At 45.9% G+C, this 18,963-nt stretch overlaps 1 protein-coding gene across 5 annotated transcripts in view; it reads right to left on the bottom strand.

Moving 5' to 3' along the window:
• Positions 1-18,963, bottom strand: part of LOC137542432 (cadherin-like protein 26) — a 604,516-nt gene that overhangs the window by 242,037 nt on the left and 343,516 nt on the right. For all 5 annotated transcript variants that reach the window (XM_068264331.1, XM_068264330.1, XM_068264332.1 and 2 more), the window contains 3 exons: positions 17,708-17,893; positions 9,212-9,513; positions 6,872-7,014 (listed from right to left, as the gene is read on the bottom strand). In XM_068264331.1, coding sequence (XP_068120432.1) covers positions 6,872-7,014; positions 9,212-9,513; positions 17,708-17,893 — 631 coding nt within the window. The remainder of the gene's footprint in view (positions 1-6,871; positions 7,015-9,211; positions 9,514-17,707; positions 17,894-18,963) is intronic.

The raw sequence follows: 18,963 nt of genomic DNA, 5'->3' as shown, positions 1-18,963 counted from the left end.
GGATCCTGGTGGACGTGAGTTCATATGGAGCGTTCGGAGACCGCTCCTTGAGGAGGGGGTAATGTCACAAAATGCATCTGCTGGCGAATTTCCTGAACTATTGATGAACTTCCTCCATTTCGCCAGCAGATGTCATCTGTGTCCTCAGAGTTTGAAACTGCTGGAAGTATCCTCTGCCACCAGCAGAGGTCTCACTCACAAGAACTGTTATTGCAGATTTAATGAGGGCAGCTCTGTGATCACCTGGACTCTGTCATCTGACTTTTTGGACACTATTTAAGCTGCCTTTACAGACCACTCTGTGCTAGCTCATCAAAGTCTGTTCCTGATCCTAGTCTGTTCCTGATCCTGAATCCTAGCCTTGTATCCTGTCTTGAGTCTTAGCCTTGTATCTGCTCTGATCGTGTTTGACCTGTTTTCTGTATGTTGACTAACCCTTTGCCTAAGCGATTTGTATCTTGTTTGTATCTCTGGTTTGACCCTGCATGTTTGACGTTCCGTTGCCTGCCGATTATAATTCTGATGCTCTGTCTCTGTATATAATGTATATGATTCTCATGTGTATATATTAGTCAGGTTTGGGGTTCAGTGTGCACACTATATTGTTATGCTTGGATACCTTTGCATATTATCCTATATGCAGGGGGTCCATAGCATCTGCAATACCTGATATATTCTGATTATGTGTTAGTTTCCAGTTGCTCCATTGCTTATATTACTTGCCTGACGTCTGCATGATTCTCTGCATAAACTTAATACTGATTGTTTATGCATCCTGGTAGAGTAATTCTCTGCTCAAACTTAATGCTAATGGTGTATGCATTCTGATGGTCAGATTCTCTGCATAAACTTAATCTTGTTTATGCGACCTATTTGTTTGATTCTCTGCATGATCTTAATGCTGATTGTTTGTAAGCTGTGTAACTGTTTAGTTGCATAACTCTGTGCATGAACGTAATGTGCAACATTTATGCTGATTACAATAAATCTTTATGTTTATTCCTTTAATTCCAGTCTCAGTGTTTCTTGCATACTGACAGAGCAATCTTCCTTGCAATTCCCTTGCATTGTATACCAATGCAACAGAATCATGACAGTTTTACATTATATATTGTAACAATAATTTTGTGCACTGTCACTTTAAGAATAGATTAATGCTATTGCAGCATGATTAGTTTTAGGTTTGGTACTGTCACTTTAAGATGCATTCGGAGGTGGCAATATATCTTATTGGTAAATAATGTATATAGTTTGCACATGGGGATTATTTGTAAATATGTGACTCTTAAAGAGGATCTGTATTGTTAAAATCGCACAAAAGTAAACATACCAGTGTGTTAGGGGACATCTCCTATTACCCTCTGTCACAATTTCGCCGCTTCCCGCCGCATTAAAAGTAGTCAAAAACAGTTTTAAAAAGTTTGTTTATAAACAAACAAAATGGCCACCAAAACAGGAAGTAGGTTGATGTACAGCATGTCCACACATAGAAAATACATCCATACACAAGCAGGCTGTATACAGCCTTACTTCTGAATCTCAAGAGATCACTTGTGTGTGTTTACCTTCTGTCCCCAGCTTCTCTCATGCACTGAACATTACAGGCTTCCTGCAGACAGCTCTGCCTATGTCGTTAATTCCTCAGTATGTGACAGACCAGCTCCTTTCACAGCCTCCAGAGGAGGATTTTTATCCAGCTCTCTTCTATCACTGATAAGATAGCAGAGCAGCTGCTGGCTTATGTAAATAGAACACACACTGGAGTGTGCATAGAGGAACAGGTCAACACTGAAGAACTTGGCAGCCTTCCAGACACAGGCCGACAAGTCTGACAGGGGAAAGATACATTGATTTATTACAGAGATGGTTATAGTAGAAAGAGCTACAGTAAGCCAGAACACATAAGAATAGGTTTAGGAACTTGTAGGATGGTAGAAAAAACGTTGTAATTTTTGTTACAGAGTCACTTTAAGGTACGGACATTTGGCCAATGGAGTACGTACTGGCTTGGACTGTAAGGGAATATGTACAAGTTTGTAGGTACGAATTCTTGGCAAGGAATAGATATTATGGTATGTTAGTAAGTAGGAGATTATGATCTTTATATGGATGCTATATAATATAATGTATGTAATTTATGTAAGGCATACGTGATGCTCCCCGCTGGGTTGCCTAGCGACAGTAAGAGGGCGTTACGTGGGCAGTCCCCGAGACGGTGAGCGACGCTATTTTTACCCTGTCAGTAGAGCGTGCTGCCAGCCCCTGAATGAGTCATTGCGACGAAACGCGTAGGGCGGAGCCGGGCAGCACGCTGACAATCCGGAAGTAAGGCAAACCAGGAAGGACGGAGCACCTCGTATCCGCGGCCGAAGGTTGTATAGATGTCCTAATCCTTGTGGAATGCCCTTTTATTGCTTTTAATAAAGAAGTCCTGAGTGGAGACTGAGGAGCGTGGATCACTATTTATACACTACGTGCAAATTAACAAGCAGCCAGCTGGTGAGTGGATTCACGAGGGGGGAACGCTGTCTCTATCCCTATTGGTGAAGGCACGTCCCTGTGGAGTGCTACACGTGGTGGATGTAATTAATGTGTTCCAAACAGTGCTGAGCACTATGTGCGCTTTCTCTATTGTGTCTCCATTTTAGGGGTCTTATCTCTGATGAGAATAGGACTAAGTAAGCGCAGCAAGTGTCTGTGAACTTGTGTATTGATTGGAGTGAGGTGACTCTCAAAACAGGCTGCGATCCCCTATCAAGTAGAGTTGGGCCGAACCTCCGATTTTAGGTTCGCGAACCGGGTTCGCGAACTTTCGCGGAACGTTCGGTTCGCGTTAAAGTTCGCGAACCGCAATAGACTTCAATGGGGATGCGAACTTTGAAAAAAAAAATAATTATGCTGGCCACAAAAGTGACGGAAAAGATGTTTCAAGGGGTCTAACACCTGGAGGGGGGCATGGCGGAGTGGGATAGATGCCAAAAGTCCCCGGGAAAAATCTGGATTTGACGCAAAGCAGCGTTTTAAGGGCAGAAATCACATTGAATGCTAAATGACAGGCCTAAACAGGTATGCAGTGGCGTGTTCACTTAACAGGTATACAGTGGCGGGTTCACAGAACAGGTATACAGTGGCGGGTCCACTGAACAGAACAGGTATACAGTGGCGGGTTCACAGAACAGGTATGCAGTGGCAGGTTCACTGAACACAACAGGTATGCAGTGGCAGGTTCACTAAACAGGTATACAGTGGCGGGTCCACTGAACAGAACAGGTATACAGTGGCGGGTTTACAGAACAGGTATGCAGTGGCATGTTCACTAAACAGGTATACAGTGGCGGGTCCACTGAACAGAACAGGTATACAGTGGCGGGTTCACAGAACAGGTATACAGTGGCGGGTCCACTGAACAGAACAGGTATACAGTGGCGGGTTGACAGAACAGGTATACAGTGGCGGGTTCACAGAACAGGTATACAGTGGCGGGTCCACTGAACAGAACAGGTATACAGTGGCGGGTCCACTGAACAGAACAGGTATACAGTGGCGGGTTCACAGAACAGGTATACAGTGGCAGGATCACTGAACAGGTATACAGTGGCGGGTCCACTGAACAGGTATACAGTGGCGGGTCCACTGAACAGAACAGGTATACAGTGGCGGGTTCACAGAACAGGTATACAGTGGCAGGATCACTGAACAGGTATACAGTGGCGGGTTCACAGAACAGGTATACAGTGGCGGGTCCACTGAACAGAACAGGTATACAGTGGCGGGTTCACAGAACAGGTATACAGTGGCGGGTCCACTGAACAGAACAGGTATACAGTGGCGGGTTCACACAACAGGTATGCAGTGGCAGGTTCACTGAACACAACAGGTATGCAGTGGCGGGTCCACTGAACAGAACAGGTATACAGTGGCGATTCACAGAACAGGTATACAGTGGCAGGATCACTGAACAGGTATGCAGTAGCAGGATCACTGAACAGGTATACAGTGGCGGGTCCACTGAACAGAACAGGTATACAGTGGCGGGTTCACAGAACAGGTATACAGTGGCGGGTCCACTGAACAGAACAGGTATACAGTGGCGGGTTCACAGAACAGGTATGCAGTGGCAGGATCACTGAACATGTATGCAGTGGCAGGATCACTGAACAGGTATGCAGTGGCAGGATCACTGAACAGGTATGCACTGGCAGGATCACTGAACAGGTATGCAGTGGCAGGATCACTGAACAGGTATGCACTGGCAGGATCACTGAACAGGTATGCAGTGGCAGGATCACAGTACAGGTATGCAGTGGGCTGAGGGCTCACTGAACAGAACAGGTATGCAGCCAGGAAAAGCTAAGCCTAACTAATCTTTCCCTAGAGACAGACAGCAGCTCGCCCTACTCTCTCTAATGCAGGCACACGAGTGGCCGTAATGGCCGCCGCTGCCTGCCTTATATAAGGGGGGGTGGGGCTCCAGGGGCTAGTGTAGCCTAATTGGCTACACTGGGCCTGCTGACTGTGATGTAGAGGGTCAAAGTTGACCCTCAGGTGCATTATGGGGCGAACCGAACTTCCGCAAAACGTTCGCGTGCGGCACCCGCACGCGAACCACCTAAGTTCGCGCGAACCACGTTCGCCGGCGAACCGTTCGGCCCAACTCTACTATCAAGGACTTATATATTTTATATTGGTGGGTGCTTTTCTGTGGAGCGCAGTTTATACAAACAAAGTATCCCAAGTTTATATTGAAAACTCTCCTCTTTCAAGCTGCATGCAAAGGTCCATGTGCTCTTTGTTCAGTGCCGCTCACTCTACTTCCTGACTAGTGGAAGTAAAGTGGGCATCACTGGAGACAGAGAAGCACGACAGCACGTGGACCTCACAAAAAGCCTGAAAGAGGTGAATTTTCATTACAACCGTTTCCCGAAGCAACCCTCCCTGCGACTGGGTGCCAGTGTGCCCGCTGCTCCCCTCTCCTTCATTGTAATCCTTCAGCCTGCCAAAGCTTTTCAGGGATGTAGGTGAAACCCATACCTGGCTACCTATACTAGGGGCCCTTATACCTGGTTGCCTATACTGGGGACACCTGTACTTGGCTACCTATACTGGGGGGACTTATACCTGGCTACCTATACTGGCGGCACTTATACCTTGCTACCTATACTCTGGAGCACTTATACCTGGCTACCAATACTGGGAGCACTTAGGCCCTGTTTACATTGGATTTTAAAGCCAAACTGTTCCAGCAATTTCCGCTTCACCAGATCCGTATGGCTTCATTCACACTGGCTAAATGATCTGTGAAAACAGATCTGATCACCGGTCGATCGGATCCGTTTTCACTTCGATCCGTGCACCTGAGCTGGCGGGTGAGGGATGATTAACTTACCAGGTTTCTGTCTTCCTCCTTGCATGGAGACATGTTGGGTCACACGACTACCACACTTCCTCCTTTAACCCGGAAGGAGGAAGTTTGGTAGTCGCATAATGTGACTTGGGACAATAGGAGAAGAAGACTGAAGCCTGGTAAGAAACCCTCTCTTGCTCAGGTAGAGTTAGCATTCCCAGTTCCAACATCCCACTTGACCCCACCCCCAGTGGAGTGTCCCCACATCCCCCACAGACACCCACCCACAGTGGAGAGTCCCCACATCCAGCCCAGACACCCACCCCCAGTGGATTGGCCCTCCAAATGGTCCGTCTATTCACTAGTGTAAAGAAACGTTCTGTTCTCTCATTGCCCCCAATACAGGGCTTCATCTTCAGCTTCCGGTCCGTTGGGTTAAGCGATCCGGAAAAAAAGGTGCTTCAGCAAAGTTGCATTCCATCCAGCGGAACGTACGCAGCGGATCTGTACGAACGGACGCATGTGAACAGTTCCATAGGTTAACACTGGATCCGTTTGCATTCGTTCCGTTCCGCTCATGGTCCGCTTTTTAATGGTAATGTGAACCAGGCCTTCTACCTGGATACCTATACCAAACTACCTATACTGGGGATACTCAACCTAGCTACCAATACTGGGGGCACCTATACCTGGATACCTATACTGGGGGCACCAGGTATAGACCCGGCTATCAATACTGGGGGCACTTATACCTTGCTACCTATACTGGGGGCACCTATACCTGGCATATACTATGGGGTCACCTGGCTACCTAAACTGGGGGGCTTCCCCCTCCCATTAGTATAGATGGCCAGTGAGCTTTCACTCCCCCCCCCCCCTCATTGACAGTGTGCAACAGAGAACTCACATTCGGCAGATTCCCACAGTCCCCCAGCTCCTCTCTCTGTCTCACTTGGAAATCCCCTGCTGCATCTCCCCACTGAGTGCCCCACTGCCCCCTCTTCTGATTCTGTGACCGGGCAGACAGGCATAAAGGGGGTGGAGCTACATGCACAGCCATGCAGGAGCTGCGGAGCTATGTGTGGGAGGGGCGGGGCCAACTGCAGCGCTGGGAGTAGGAGCGGAGTCACAACCAACGCTGCTCTTTGTGTTCCGGCTTCTGGGCCAGGCCCGAACTTTAAAGTAAGTGTGGGGGGGAATGTGCAGAGAGGCAGCGGATGGAGAAATAGTCTCATTCCACCTGCCATCCTCTCTGCAATGGAGGGGGGCCCGGGGTTTGGTAACTCTTGCAATCCTGGATGGGCCCTGCCAGCAGTACAGCAGTACAGCGGGCCCCCCAGTTGGGGCTTAGGGATCCGGGCCCCATAGCAATTGCTATGGTTGCTATAGTGATCCCTACGCCCCTGCTGGTAACTATACCATGTGATAGAGTGCAGCTATTTGTCCTACATATACCAGCATCTGTGGGAATTACTGATGTTTAGGATGCAGGAGCTAAAGACTAAATCAAGTTCTGAATGCACTCACCGTCATCCACAGCCAGAACTCGCACAATATATGTACTCTGTATTACATGGTCGGACTCCCTGTCTAGATGCTTCTTGGTGGTGATGATGCCGGTGTCTTCATTAATAGACAGCCAGTCTCCTGTGTCGTTCTCTAAACGGTACCTTAGAAATAAGCAGAACATTAGAAGTCTTTTCAGACAGGTTGCACATAACAGCCAGGTCACCGTGGTGCTTTCACTGCACGGTAATAGGGCAGACTTAACAAGATAGGTCCTCTCTAGAGATATTCAGTATACAATTTCCCATCTTCTTATATTGTTAAAATGCATTTCATCAATGCTGGATCTGCAGAGAGGACAAATTCATACAGAATATAATTGTGGCACCTCTCCGTTTTACAAGCCATCCGGCAAACGTAAAGCCAGCATGTGAAACTGAGCATATGGTAAAAAATAATAATTTTAAATAAATGTTGGCTTCAGTGTTTCTGAGAGGTAAAAGCTAATCTGTACTGTACGGGCCCATTCATAGTGGGGAATTGGGAGCAGCTCTATAGAAGTCCTGTGGACTGTTTATAAGAAGAGGTTATTAGTGAGGAAATCATATGAAAGTCATCACTACCTGATCCAGTCAAGCTGGGTTCACACTGCATATTGGCGGTAGCGATGCGGTCAAACAAGCCTTCCCAGATTACTGCGTTAGTATGGTAATTCCCATTTGGCAGCCAGCCAAGTAGGAAGTTACACCTCCTTCTTATGGCAGAAGCGATCAAGGGCCTGGAAGCATATTGCTAAAATACGCTTTCACGCATGCGCGACGTGTAAAACTTGCGGCGGTCATTTTAAAAATCATGCATCGCCATAGGCTTACATGACTTCCGGTCCATCTCATGTTGCCGCAGGAGCCCCATGGTAAGGTAGGTATGCGCTCACATTAGGGTATTTCTGGGGCAGTGCACTGCACCGCAGGCAATGTAAACTACCCCATAGACTTACATTGCCCTAACAGTAGGCTGCAATAAAATGCCGCACCACACCGTGCCAGTGTGAAAGGGCTCTCAGTCAATTGTGCAGGAGATCGTAACCGTAATGGGCACCTTTAAAATACCCCTGAATCATGGGGGAATGGTGAGCTAGATTACCTCCTCCATAGACTTCTGATGCTGCTCGTTGTCTTCCGGGTCCCTCCTGTTCCCAACCCTGGTCCGAAATATTTGACTGGGTCATTTCAACTAATACTTTTCTGGAAGTTCCCCTGAGCAGCACCAAGAGATTCAGAACTGCACAAGCGCAAGTTCCAAGGCATATGTGCACAGCAAAAATAAGTGCGGGTTCAGGGACACTTTCTTTCACTCACCATGTGCGGCTCAAAACGCGCAAGTGCGCAGGTCAGAATCCCTTGTCTCTGCTGGGAGGAACTTCCGGGAGGCAGGGAAGAGAAGAAGACCTGGGGTGGAGAAGGGGAGGGACCCCAAAGACAGCAAGCAGCATCAGAAGTCTATGGAGCAGGTAATCTAGCCCACCTTGGGCTTTATTTTTGTATTTTGTTCCTCCTTCAGAGGTACTTTAAACTTCATAAATGTTTAGATAACATTGCATAATCTTGCATCAACATGGAATTCTTTGCTTCCATAAAAACCCTTTAATCCATCTTGGGCAAATATAGTGGTTAAACCAAACGTAACCTCTGTATTTGCTCAAAATGGATTAAAGGGGAACTTCAGCCTAAACAAAACATACTGTCATTAAGTTACATTAGTTATGTTAATTAAAATAGGTAATATAATCTCTTACCCACCCTGTTTTAAAAGAACAGGCAAATGTTTGTGATTTCATAAGGGCAGCCATCCTTTTCATGGGGGCAGCCATATTTTTGGTTGAAAGGAAGTGACAGGGAGCACGAGACACAGTTCCAACAGTCCTGTGACCTGATCACCCCTCCCATCTGCGCGCTAGGCTTCAAATCTCAAATTAAAAATTAAAAAAAAAAATTGCACCAAAACAGCAGAACGAGAACAACATCAAAAATCCCATCATGCTTTGCACAGCATCAGGGAAAAAATGCCCGGGCAGTTTTCTTCTGTGCAGCTAAAAATGAGGCTTGGATAGGAAAAAAGTTCTGATGCTGTGAAACTGCTAAAGAAACACCAGGCCTTTTCAGTGCTGCTGAGTAAGATTTTTAGTCTGGAGGTTCACTTTAAAGAGATTTTCAAGGGAACCTGAAATGAAAGGGATATGGAGGCTGCTATTTTTATTTCCTGTTAAACAAAAAGAAGGGCTGACGAATTAAAATTATTTCTTGGGAAGTGTGGCCCAGTAAGCTGTGACTTTAGAAATTCATGTCTCTCTGGATTACTCACTTGATTTTATTGTGTGCGACTATATCTGGGTCCTTGGCTTCAACGATTGCCAACACTTTGCCTGGTCCTACCAGAGAGACGATGATAGTGTCTGGTTTAAACCTTGGGGCATCGTTCACGTCTAAGATGTTTACTGTTGCCAAAATCATTTCCACCTTGCTACTTGATGCCTGTCCATTATTAGTCTCTATTGTCCACAAACCCGTGGTGGTCTTCTTCACAACTTTGCAGCTATATAGTGCTTCTTCATTGGATGCTGTTATCCGGAGGAGGCTCTTTGTCATCTTTTCATAATCCAAGGCCTGTTTTTGGGAAAAAAAAGTTTTGGAAATTTCACACATGTAGGTTGTAATGGGCCAAATATCACATTTTGGGTTTGCGAATTTCGAATGTGAATCGCCGCAAAAATGTGCGAATCTCCATAGACTTCAATGGGCAGGAAAATTTTAAAACCTACAAAGACTGTTTTTGGCCACAAAGGTGATGGAAAAGTTGTTTCAAGGGGTCTAACACCTGGACTATGGCATGCCGGAGGGGATCCATGCCAAAAGTCCCACAAAGGGCAGAAATCACATTACATTGCTAAATTGGTGGTATAAAGTGCTTTAAAACATCCGGCTTGTGTACATGTTGATCGGGTAGTATAAGAGTTAAGCCCGTTTCACAATGACAGACAAAATGACGCTTTTCACAGTACACAAACAACCGCAAAGACCTTTCGTGAATACGTCAGGTGAGCATATCTTAGGCGTTTTTAGGGGGCTGGGGGGTCCAGGAGGGGGTGCTAGCTGATTGGCTGCCATGTGTCTGCTGACTGTGATGTAAGGGCTCAAAGTTTAGCTCAATGAATATGTATAGGGGGCAGAACTAATCCACCATGTATTCGCCTGAGGGGCGAATGCAAATAAGTGATCTTTGCGGCAAATTATTCGCCGGGCTAATACTTCGGCCCATCTCTACACTTAGGTTAGATTGTATAGGAGAATTTAGTTAAGAGGTTAACGGAAAACTCCATCAAGTACTGTTTGATTAGACTCTGGGCCACTGGTGTCACAAGGAGGGGGGGGGGCAGGGGGTGCAAGGCATACCAGGAAGTTCAGGCTGAAGGGGTGAATCCCTGACAGAGTTGTTTTCTACTGCTCAACGGGGTGAGGGGGTGGAGCTACAGGCAAAGAGGTGGTGTCACAAGAGAAGGGGCAGAGCCGTGGGAGAAGAGGCAGAGCCGCTAGTGAATGAAGAGCAATGCCCAGCCGAGAGGGGGAAAGCAACGGCCAGGCAAGCAATTGTGTAAAGCGCATACACACAGCTTAGGGAGAAGTCACTTCTCCAGGATCCACTTCCTCTGGATGATGCAGATGACAGAGGAGAGCCTAAGAGGAGGAAGATGGATCCTGGAGAGGTGATTTCTCCCTCTGCTGCAAACTCTGGGGTTGCGGCTCCCTCTATACTTGGTGGGGGTCACCTGGCTAGCAATACTGGGGGGACGGGGGTCATCTGATTACCTATACTGGGAAGAGGGGTCATCTGGCTAACTATAATGGGAGGTCATCAGGCTTCCTACACTGTCACCCTCCTCCCTCTCAATGTCACCCTTCCTACCCAGTTTTACCCACCTTCCACCTAGTGTCACCCTCCCCACCCACTGCAACCCTCCTCCAACCTACCACCCAGCATCACACTTCCTACTCAATGTCACCCTCCTCCCACCCAGAGTCACCCTCCTCCCACTCACTGTCACCCTCCACACACAGTGTCACCCTCCTACCACTCAGTGTCACCCTCCCTACCCAGTGTCACCCTCCCCACTCAGTGTCACCCTCCTCCCACCCAGTGTCACCATCCTCCCACTCATTGTCACCCTCCTCTCACTCAGTGTCGCCCTGCCTGACCAGTGCCACCCTCCTCCCTACCCAGTTTCCCCCTCCCTACCAGTTTCCCCCTCCCTAACCAGTGTCACCCTCCTCCCTAACCAGTATCCCCCTCCCTACCCAGTTTCCCTTCCCTAACCAGTGTCACCCTCCCCACTCAGTGTCACCCTCCTCCTACCAAGTGTCAGCCAAATTCCACCCAATGTCACCCTCCTACCACCCGACTCAGTGTCACCCTCTTCCCACGCAGTGTCACCCTCTTAGCAGCACCCAGTGTCACCCACCCAATCCACCACTTAGTAGCTCCATTCCACCCCACCAGCACCCAGTGGAGGGAACATCTGATGAATTTTTGTTTTGAGGTAAAATGTGCTGCATTTCATATTTGTGGGGTAATGTATATGTGTATTTCATGTGTCAGAGGTACAGTTTGCTGCATTGGACCTGTTTGCTGCATGTCAAGTGTGGGAGGAAACATTTACTGCATATAACATGTGTGGGAGGTAATGTTTGCTGCATTTCATGTTTGCTTTATTTCGTGTGTCGGAGGTAATGTTTGCCTCATTGCATGTGTCAGAGGTATCATTTACTGCATTTCATGTGTGGGAGATAAGATTTTCCTCATTGCATGTGTGGGAGGTAATGTTTACAGCATTTAATGCATTGGAGGTAACATTTGCCTAATTGCATGTGTAGTAGGTCAGTGTTTCTCAACGTGTTATTGATATGTACCCCTTTTAAAACACTTTACTCACCAAGTACTCCCTAGCATATTAAACATTATCACAAGTACTCCTTGACAAATATATATTTAATCGTGGTACATGATAATTGGTTCTAAACAATTTCCAAGCATTTACCATTGCTTTAAATTAGCTAAAATACTAATTCAGTGTTTTTATATAAGATTTATTATTTGCTAAAACTCTAAATTTGTTATTCTTGTACCCCTGGAACCATCAGAAGTACCCCTTGGGGTAAACGTACCACAGGTTGAGAACCTAGGTAGTAGGTAATGTTGATGCATTTAATATTTAACGGTCATAGTGAATGCATTTGCTACTTTTGGGTTATTTTTGCAGCATTTGGCATTTTGGGGGCTCATGATTACTACATGGTATGCTAATAAATGAATAAAAAAAAAATTACGACAGAAAAATTGATGTATTTTACTGCCTGCGTCTTATCGTGGCCATTTTTACCATGCGTACTTTCAGCGTTGCACTCTATCCTTTTTTGGGGGGGGGAGTGTCTGTAAATAATCAGCAACGGGTGTCAGATACCCTAGCTACGCCACTGCTCTGGGCAAGTATAATTTATATAATTTAATAAAAAGAGTCCACAAGTTTGCCTATTATGCTCCATACACACACTAGACCGCAGTCATTGGAAATGAACGACAAACGAATGTTCATCCGAGAATTGTCAGAAACAAGTGTCCCAACAAAAGTAAATTACATTGATCACCATCCATGTAGACTGATCTGTCCTGGCAGATCTGTTAAAACGATAATCATAATCGCTAAAATTTATTAAAAGTATATATGTGTCCTGAGCTCAAATGTACGCCGCCATCGTTTGCTGGTTGCTAACCGTTGGATTGCTCATTTCGAGCGAGGTTTAGCATTGGTACCGATCTTTACTGTTACATCTGTCTAGCAGATTCTATTTATTCCTATAGGTAACCACAAGCTTAAAAATAACCAGTCCTGTGACCCCCCCCCCCCCCCCCCTGTTCCTTATTGTCAAGCAGTTTGGTGAAACACCTGTAACATATGGGGCTTGATTCACAAAAGAGTGCACCGTTTTTGCGTGAATTTTCACGTTTCGTGCGGTCGCAAATTTTCCCACGCAACGATAAAGTTTTTGCATGCAAATGCGAATTTGAGCACGCAATCGATATCGGTTTCACGATCAAATTTGCGTTTGTGCGTGAAAACGTTATAGTTTCACGCGAAAATTTGCGATCACGCAAAACGCGAAAATTCTCGAGAAAACCGCCGTGCTATCAGTTTGCACTCTTTTGTGAATCAAGCCCATAGAATGCATTGAAACAGTGAGAAAAGGAACATCCTAGTTATATTGTGCTATGAGTGCATCTCACACGCATGTTCTGCCACTTAGGGACTGGATCAAGCCATGTGCTTGCACACTGCGCACTCTACATCCAGGGGAGGAATAATGATCATGAGTAGGTAAGCACTCACTCCACTGTGGTTCCTCTTTAGAGCAGCAATCAAGTATAAATTGTACAAAGGGAACCCGAGGTGAGAGGGATATGGAGGCTGCCACATTTACAGGTATTTCACTGTAAGGGCCCGTTTCCACTAGTGCGGTGCGAATCGCTGGGATTCCACCGCTGACAAAATCGCATGCGGATGCGATTCCTGCCGCGATTTCGCATGCGATTTCGCATAGGCAGGCTATCAGCGATTTTAACCATGTCACTGCCTGGCTCAATGTACATTAGTTTTAGTGCGAATTTGCACGCGAAATCGCAGCAAAAAACGCATGTGCGATTTCCCCTATTAAATACATTGCCTGCGAATCGCCTGCATTCAGTCTCATCCACTTGTATTGGTTATGCGAATCCGCATGCAGACAACGCATGCGGATTCGCTCTAGTGGAAACGGGCCCTAAATGATGCCAGTTGTCTGGCAGTCCTGTTGATCTTCTGCCATAAGTAGTGTCTGAGTCAAAACTCTGGAACAAGCATATACAGTGCTGCCCATAATTATTCATACCCCTGGCAAATTTTGACTTAAAGTTACTTTTATTTAACCAGCAAGTAATTTTTTGACAGGAAACGACATAGATGTCTCCCACACGATAATAAGATAATGCACAAGAGGCATTATTGTGGGGGAAAAAACATTTCTCAGCTTTTATTTACATTTGAGCAAAAAGTGTGAAGTCCAAAATTACTCATACCTTTCTCAGTAATCAATAGAAAAGCCTTTATTGGTTATCACAGCAATCAAACGCTTACTATAATTGCAGACCAGCATTTTGCATATACCAATGCTACGTAATCCTCCCTCCACCCCGCTGCCTCTCCAGCCCGACCCCGCTGCCAGCCTACTGCCGGCTGCCTCTCCAGCCCGATCCCCGCTGCCAGCCGACTGCCCGCTCCCTCTCCAGCCCGATCCCTCTTAAAAAACAAATTAAAATATAAAACGATAAATATAGTTTTAAGTTAATGCTGCAGCGCCATTCTGACACTATTGGCGCTGTGCGACATTTTTGCCTGTCCCGCTAATATTTACCTCTTTTAGGGCCCTTTTCCACTACACAGCTGAATCGCAAAATCACTAATTGGTAGTGATTTTTAAATCGCTAGGGTTGCTGCTTTATCATAGAAATCATGAGAAGTATTTTCCACTATAGTGATTCGATTTGTAAATTGCAAATCGCAATCGCTTTCTGGATCGATTTTCAGAGGGATAATGCAATGTAAATGAAAATTGCAAATCGCATAACAAACTTAATGAAAAATCGCAATCGCTGGTGTTTGTGATTGCGATTGCTAGTGGAAAAGGGCCCTTAGGCAGAGAAAGGAAAAAAAGGAGCACAGCCTAGTTATTTGTGTGCTAGGCACTGTACATACCCATGTCTATCTCATCATGTCACATCGGGTATCGTTTAATGTTGTCTGCTCACCATGTCTTCACTACTTTTGCTGTATGTTTTGGGTCATTGTTATGCTGAAATGTCCACTGGTGCCCAAGGCCAAGTTTTGCTGCAGACTGCCTGATGTTGTTGTTGACAATCCTCATGTATTGCTCTTTTTTCATGGTGCCATTTACTGTGATTAGGTTCCCTGGTCCATTGGTTGGAAAACACCCCCAAAGCATTAGGTGCCCACCACCATGTTTGACAGGGGCAATGGTGTTCTTAGGGTTCAAGATTTCTCCTTTTTTGCACCAAATAAAGGAAACCTCATTGTGACCAAACAATTCAATTTTTGTCATCTGAACATAACACAGAAAACCGGAAGTCTTCTTCCTTGTCCAGATAAGCATATGCAAAGGCCAAGCGAGCTTTTGTGTGCCTTATCTGGAGAAGTGGCATCCTCCTTGGTCTGCGTCCGTGGAACCCAACAGTGTGCAGTGTCCGTTGGATTTTCTGCCTTGAGACATTGCCACCAGCAGAGCCCAGAGTCACCAGGATAGCCCTGGTGGTGATCCTTTTTTTTATCACCTCTCTCAGTATCCTCCTGACCAGCACAGGTGTCGCTTTTGGCTTCCGACCGCCCCCTCTGAGATTTTCCACAGTTCGGAACAGTTCTGTGAGAAAACGCGGAAAAGCCGCCAATACTCAAGGTGAGGCGGCTGACTCCGCGTTCAATATGGCAGCTGGCACGCAGTCGGAGCGCGGAGAAACCGCCGCATGCTCTAACAACAGGACGGCGGATTCCGCGTCCAATGCGGCAAGTTGCTCGCATAGGCCTGCTCCTCTCAGCAAGGCGGAATGCGGAGAAAACGCCGCACGCACTGACAGCAGTGCGGCGGTTTCCGCATCCAACTCAGCAGAAACATTACAACACATGACTGGTGTGGCTGGGACTGATAGTCCACACTGGTTTAGGAGGACGCGCGCGCGCGCAGAGAGGCAGGGCCTTTATGGCAGTCAGAAGAGGGTCAGCTGACCAAGCTGGTCAGCTGACAAGTTCAGTAACTTTCATTGGTACAGCACTTAGGGGAGGCGCTGGTGAGCGCTAGTGTATATATACTGGGTGCTGGTCATTCATCTGGTGTCTGCCGTTGCGATCACTACGTGGTAGCACTCAGACCTTGTCAGTTGCTGTGATTATTAGTCAGTTTCGTAGGTGTTGAAGATCACGGAGCTCACACCTTAGCCTAGGAATTCTGTTATTATCTGTATTGTTATCTAGACCAGTTTCCAAGGTGTTGACGGCCACGGAACTCACACCTTAGTCTAGGAATTCTGTACCATCTGTATTATTTGTATTATCTAGTCTAGTTCCCGGAGTGTGAGAATCTTGGAGCTCACACTCAAGTCTAGGCATTGTTGATTATCTGTTATGACTTTCTGCATTCCTGACCATTCTCCTGATCTCTGATTTTGTACCTTTGCCTTTCTGATACTCTGTTGCCAATACTCGGCTTGTCTCTGGATTCTATACTTTCCTGCTGTCTCAGTACTGTATCTGTCCGTGTGTTAACGACCTGGCCTGTCCGACCTTCGAGAACTATCTCTCCTGTTAGGAGATAGTTCACAGATCTGTCGGTGACACTTCTCCTTGGTGTCACTCATGTTCTGTCCTTCTCACTATCTCAGCATGGCTCCGCCCCTTGGGGAGCATCAGGCCTGTGGAAGGAAGCTGATCCATAACAGTTACCCCTACTGTCTAGCACCGGTCCCACGGGTGCTTTCCTCAAAGTATTACTGTTGCACCAAACACTCTCATCTCTCAGGTGTCCAGAGGTTAGAAGATATATCTGATTGTCGGTGATACTGCAGATCATCAATAATCGGGTATATTCTGCATTCTCTGTGATACTGCAGATCACCGGTAATCAGACCCTCTCTGTGTTACACCGATCGTTACAAGTTCGTATTTTTTAATAATACTTTTCAATGTAGCCACTGGAACTTGTAAACATTTAGAAATGGCCTTGTAGCCCTTTTCTGACTTGTGAGCAGCCATAATGTGCAGCCACAGGTCCTCACTGAGCTCCTTTGTTTTAGCCATGACTGTCCACAAACCAACTGCAGAGAGCTGTAGATCAATACCTGATCTGCTGTATGCTTGTTCAGGGTCTATGGCTGAAAGTATTAGAGGCAGAGGAACAGCAGCAGGACGGCCAGACAACTCATATTGTTTAAAAGGAAATAAATATGACAGCCTCCATATCCCTCTCAAGTCGGGTTCCCTTTAAGCTTTTATAGACTATAAATGAAAAATTGTAAAATGCAAACATACAAATGTACATTTCTCCTAGAAAAAAATGCATTATAAATTACTGTTTTCCTATGTTGCTATCACTTGCAGTAGGGATTCAAAATTTGACAGATTTGACAGGTTTTAGATGAGTTAATCTCCTCATGGGGGATTCTCATTAATTCCTTTATTTATAAAATCACTTACTGAACTGCTGCTCAATCTAACTGCCAAAACGGTGTGAAAAATTATTAAGGAGGCTGGCTGGCATCTTTGTACAGAATCTTTCCAGGGGGTGCTTTTTTAAAGAATAAAGTTAATACTGAGGATCCCCATGAGGAAATGGACATTATAGTAATTTATGGGGCATTTTAGGCTGGGAGAAAAGTACATTTTATATGTGTGTTTCTTACAATTTTACATGATATTGGTCCCTTAAGAAAACAATGTCATTAGATGTTTTTCATTCAATGGATCATCTTATTAAATAAACCTAAAGATCAAATGATCTGGTGACTTTCCCCCCCCCCCAAGTATTAAGAACCACTACAGAACCAAACAGTTGGACTATATACAGGAGCCTCTGGTATGGTTGAGTGTTCTGTACAGTTCTCAGACACCTGGCTTATAGCAGAGATGACATCGGGGTGGAACCCTTGTCAGCAATGAACATATAACGTAGTGAGCACAGCATTTGGTAGGGGGGATTTGGGCATAATTACCTTCACTACAACAAGCATGCCTTCATTTGTTTCTGGGTCTGTTATAATGTTATAGTTTCCATCATCGTCTCCTTCCACAATGGTGTACACCGCCCTCCATCCTGGGGTATGTGGCGTGTCTCTGTCTGTTGCACCAAACCTCAAGATAGTCACATTGACGGCATGTTCCGGTACTTCACCCGCTAACTGTGGAGAGAGAAAACATTTTAGAGGCCAAAAATCCTCTGCAGAGTACAAAGTACTGGATGAGTACCACATTCACACACAATGTAGCCAATCATTTAAATTATCTATGAACTAGTTCTCAAATGTGTCAATAATATAAATAATGATTATGTATTTATATAGCCCTGACATCTTCTGCAGCACTTTACAGAGTACATAGTCATGTCACTGACTTTCCTCACAGGAGCTCACAATTTAATCCTACCATAGTCATAGTCTAGTGTCCTACCATATTATTATTATTTATTAATACGGCACTGACATCTTCTGCAGCACTGTACAGCGTAGGTAGTCATGTACCTGACTGTCTTCAGAGGAGCTCACAATCTAATTCCTACCATAGTAAAAGTCTACTGTCCTACCATATGATTATTATGTATTTATATAACACTGACATCTTCTGCAGCACATTACAGAGTACATAGTCATGTTACTGACTGTCCTCAGAGGAGCTCACTATGTCATCCTACCATAGTCCTAGTCTAATGTCCTACCATATTATTATGTATTTATATAGCACTGACATCTCCTGCAGCACTTTACAGAGTACTTAGTCATGTCACTGACTGTCCTCAGAGGAGCTCACAATTTAATCCTACCATAGTCAGTCTAGTGTCCTAGTGTCCTACCATACTACTATTATGTATTTATATAGCACTGACATCTCCTGCAGCACTTTGCAGACTAAAGGTAGCCATATCACAATCTGTTGAGCTGCTCCTGCCGCCTGCCCCCCCCCCCCCCCCGTATACATTACCTGAAGCTGGCATCCAGGTCCTCTTCTCCGCGCTGCACCGCATCCCAGCATCCCGCACCGCATCCCAGCGTACACTGTGTCAGGAAGCTCAAATAGAGCGCCCTCTATTTGAAATTCCTGGTCACTGGAGTGACACAGGAAGTTAATGTACGCTGGGATGAAAGAAGGAACAGAGCGGTGCAGCGCGGAGAAGATGCCCGGGAGCCAGCGTCAGGTAATGTATACCTGTGTCGGTTAGCCGCCGCTAGCAACGCGCTCCCTACCTGCGGGCGAT

The sequence above is a fragment of the Hyperolius riggenbachi genome, chromosome 12 (assembly GCF_040937935.1).
Source record: "Hyperolius riggenbachi isolate aHypRig1 chromosome 12, aHypRig1.pri, whole genome shotgun sequence".
Taxonomy (NCBI): Eukaryota; Metazoa; Chordata; class Amphibia; order Anura; family Hyperoliidae; genus Hyperolius; species Hyperolius riggenbachi.
This window is presented reverse-complemented; position numbering and strand designations above follow the sequence as displayed.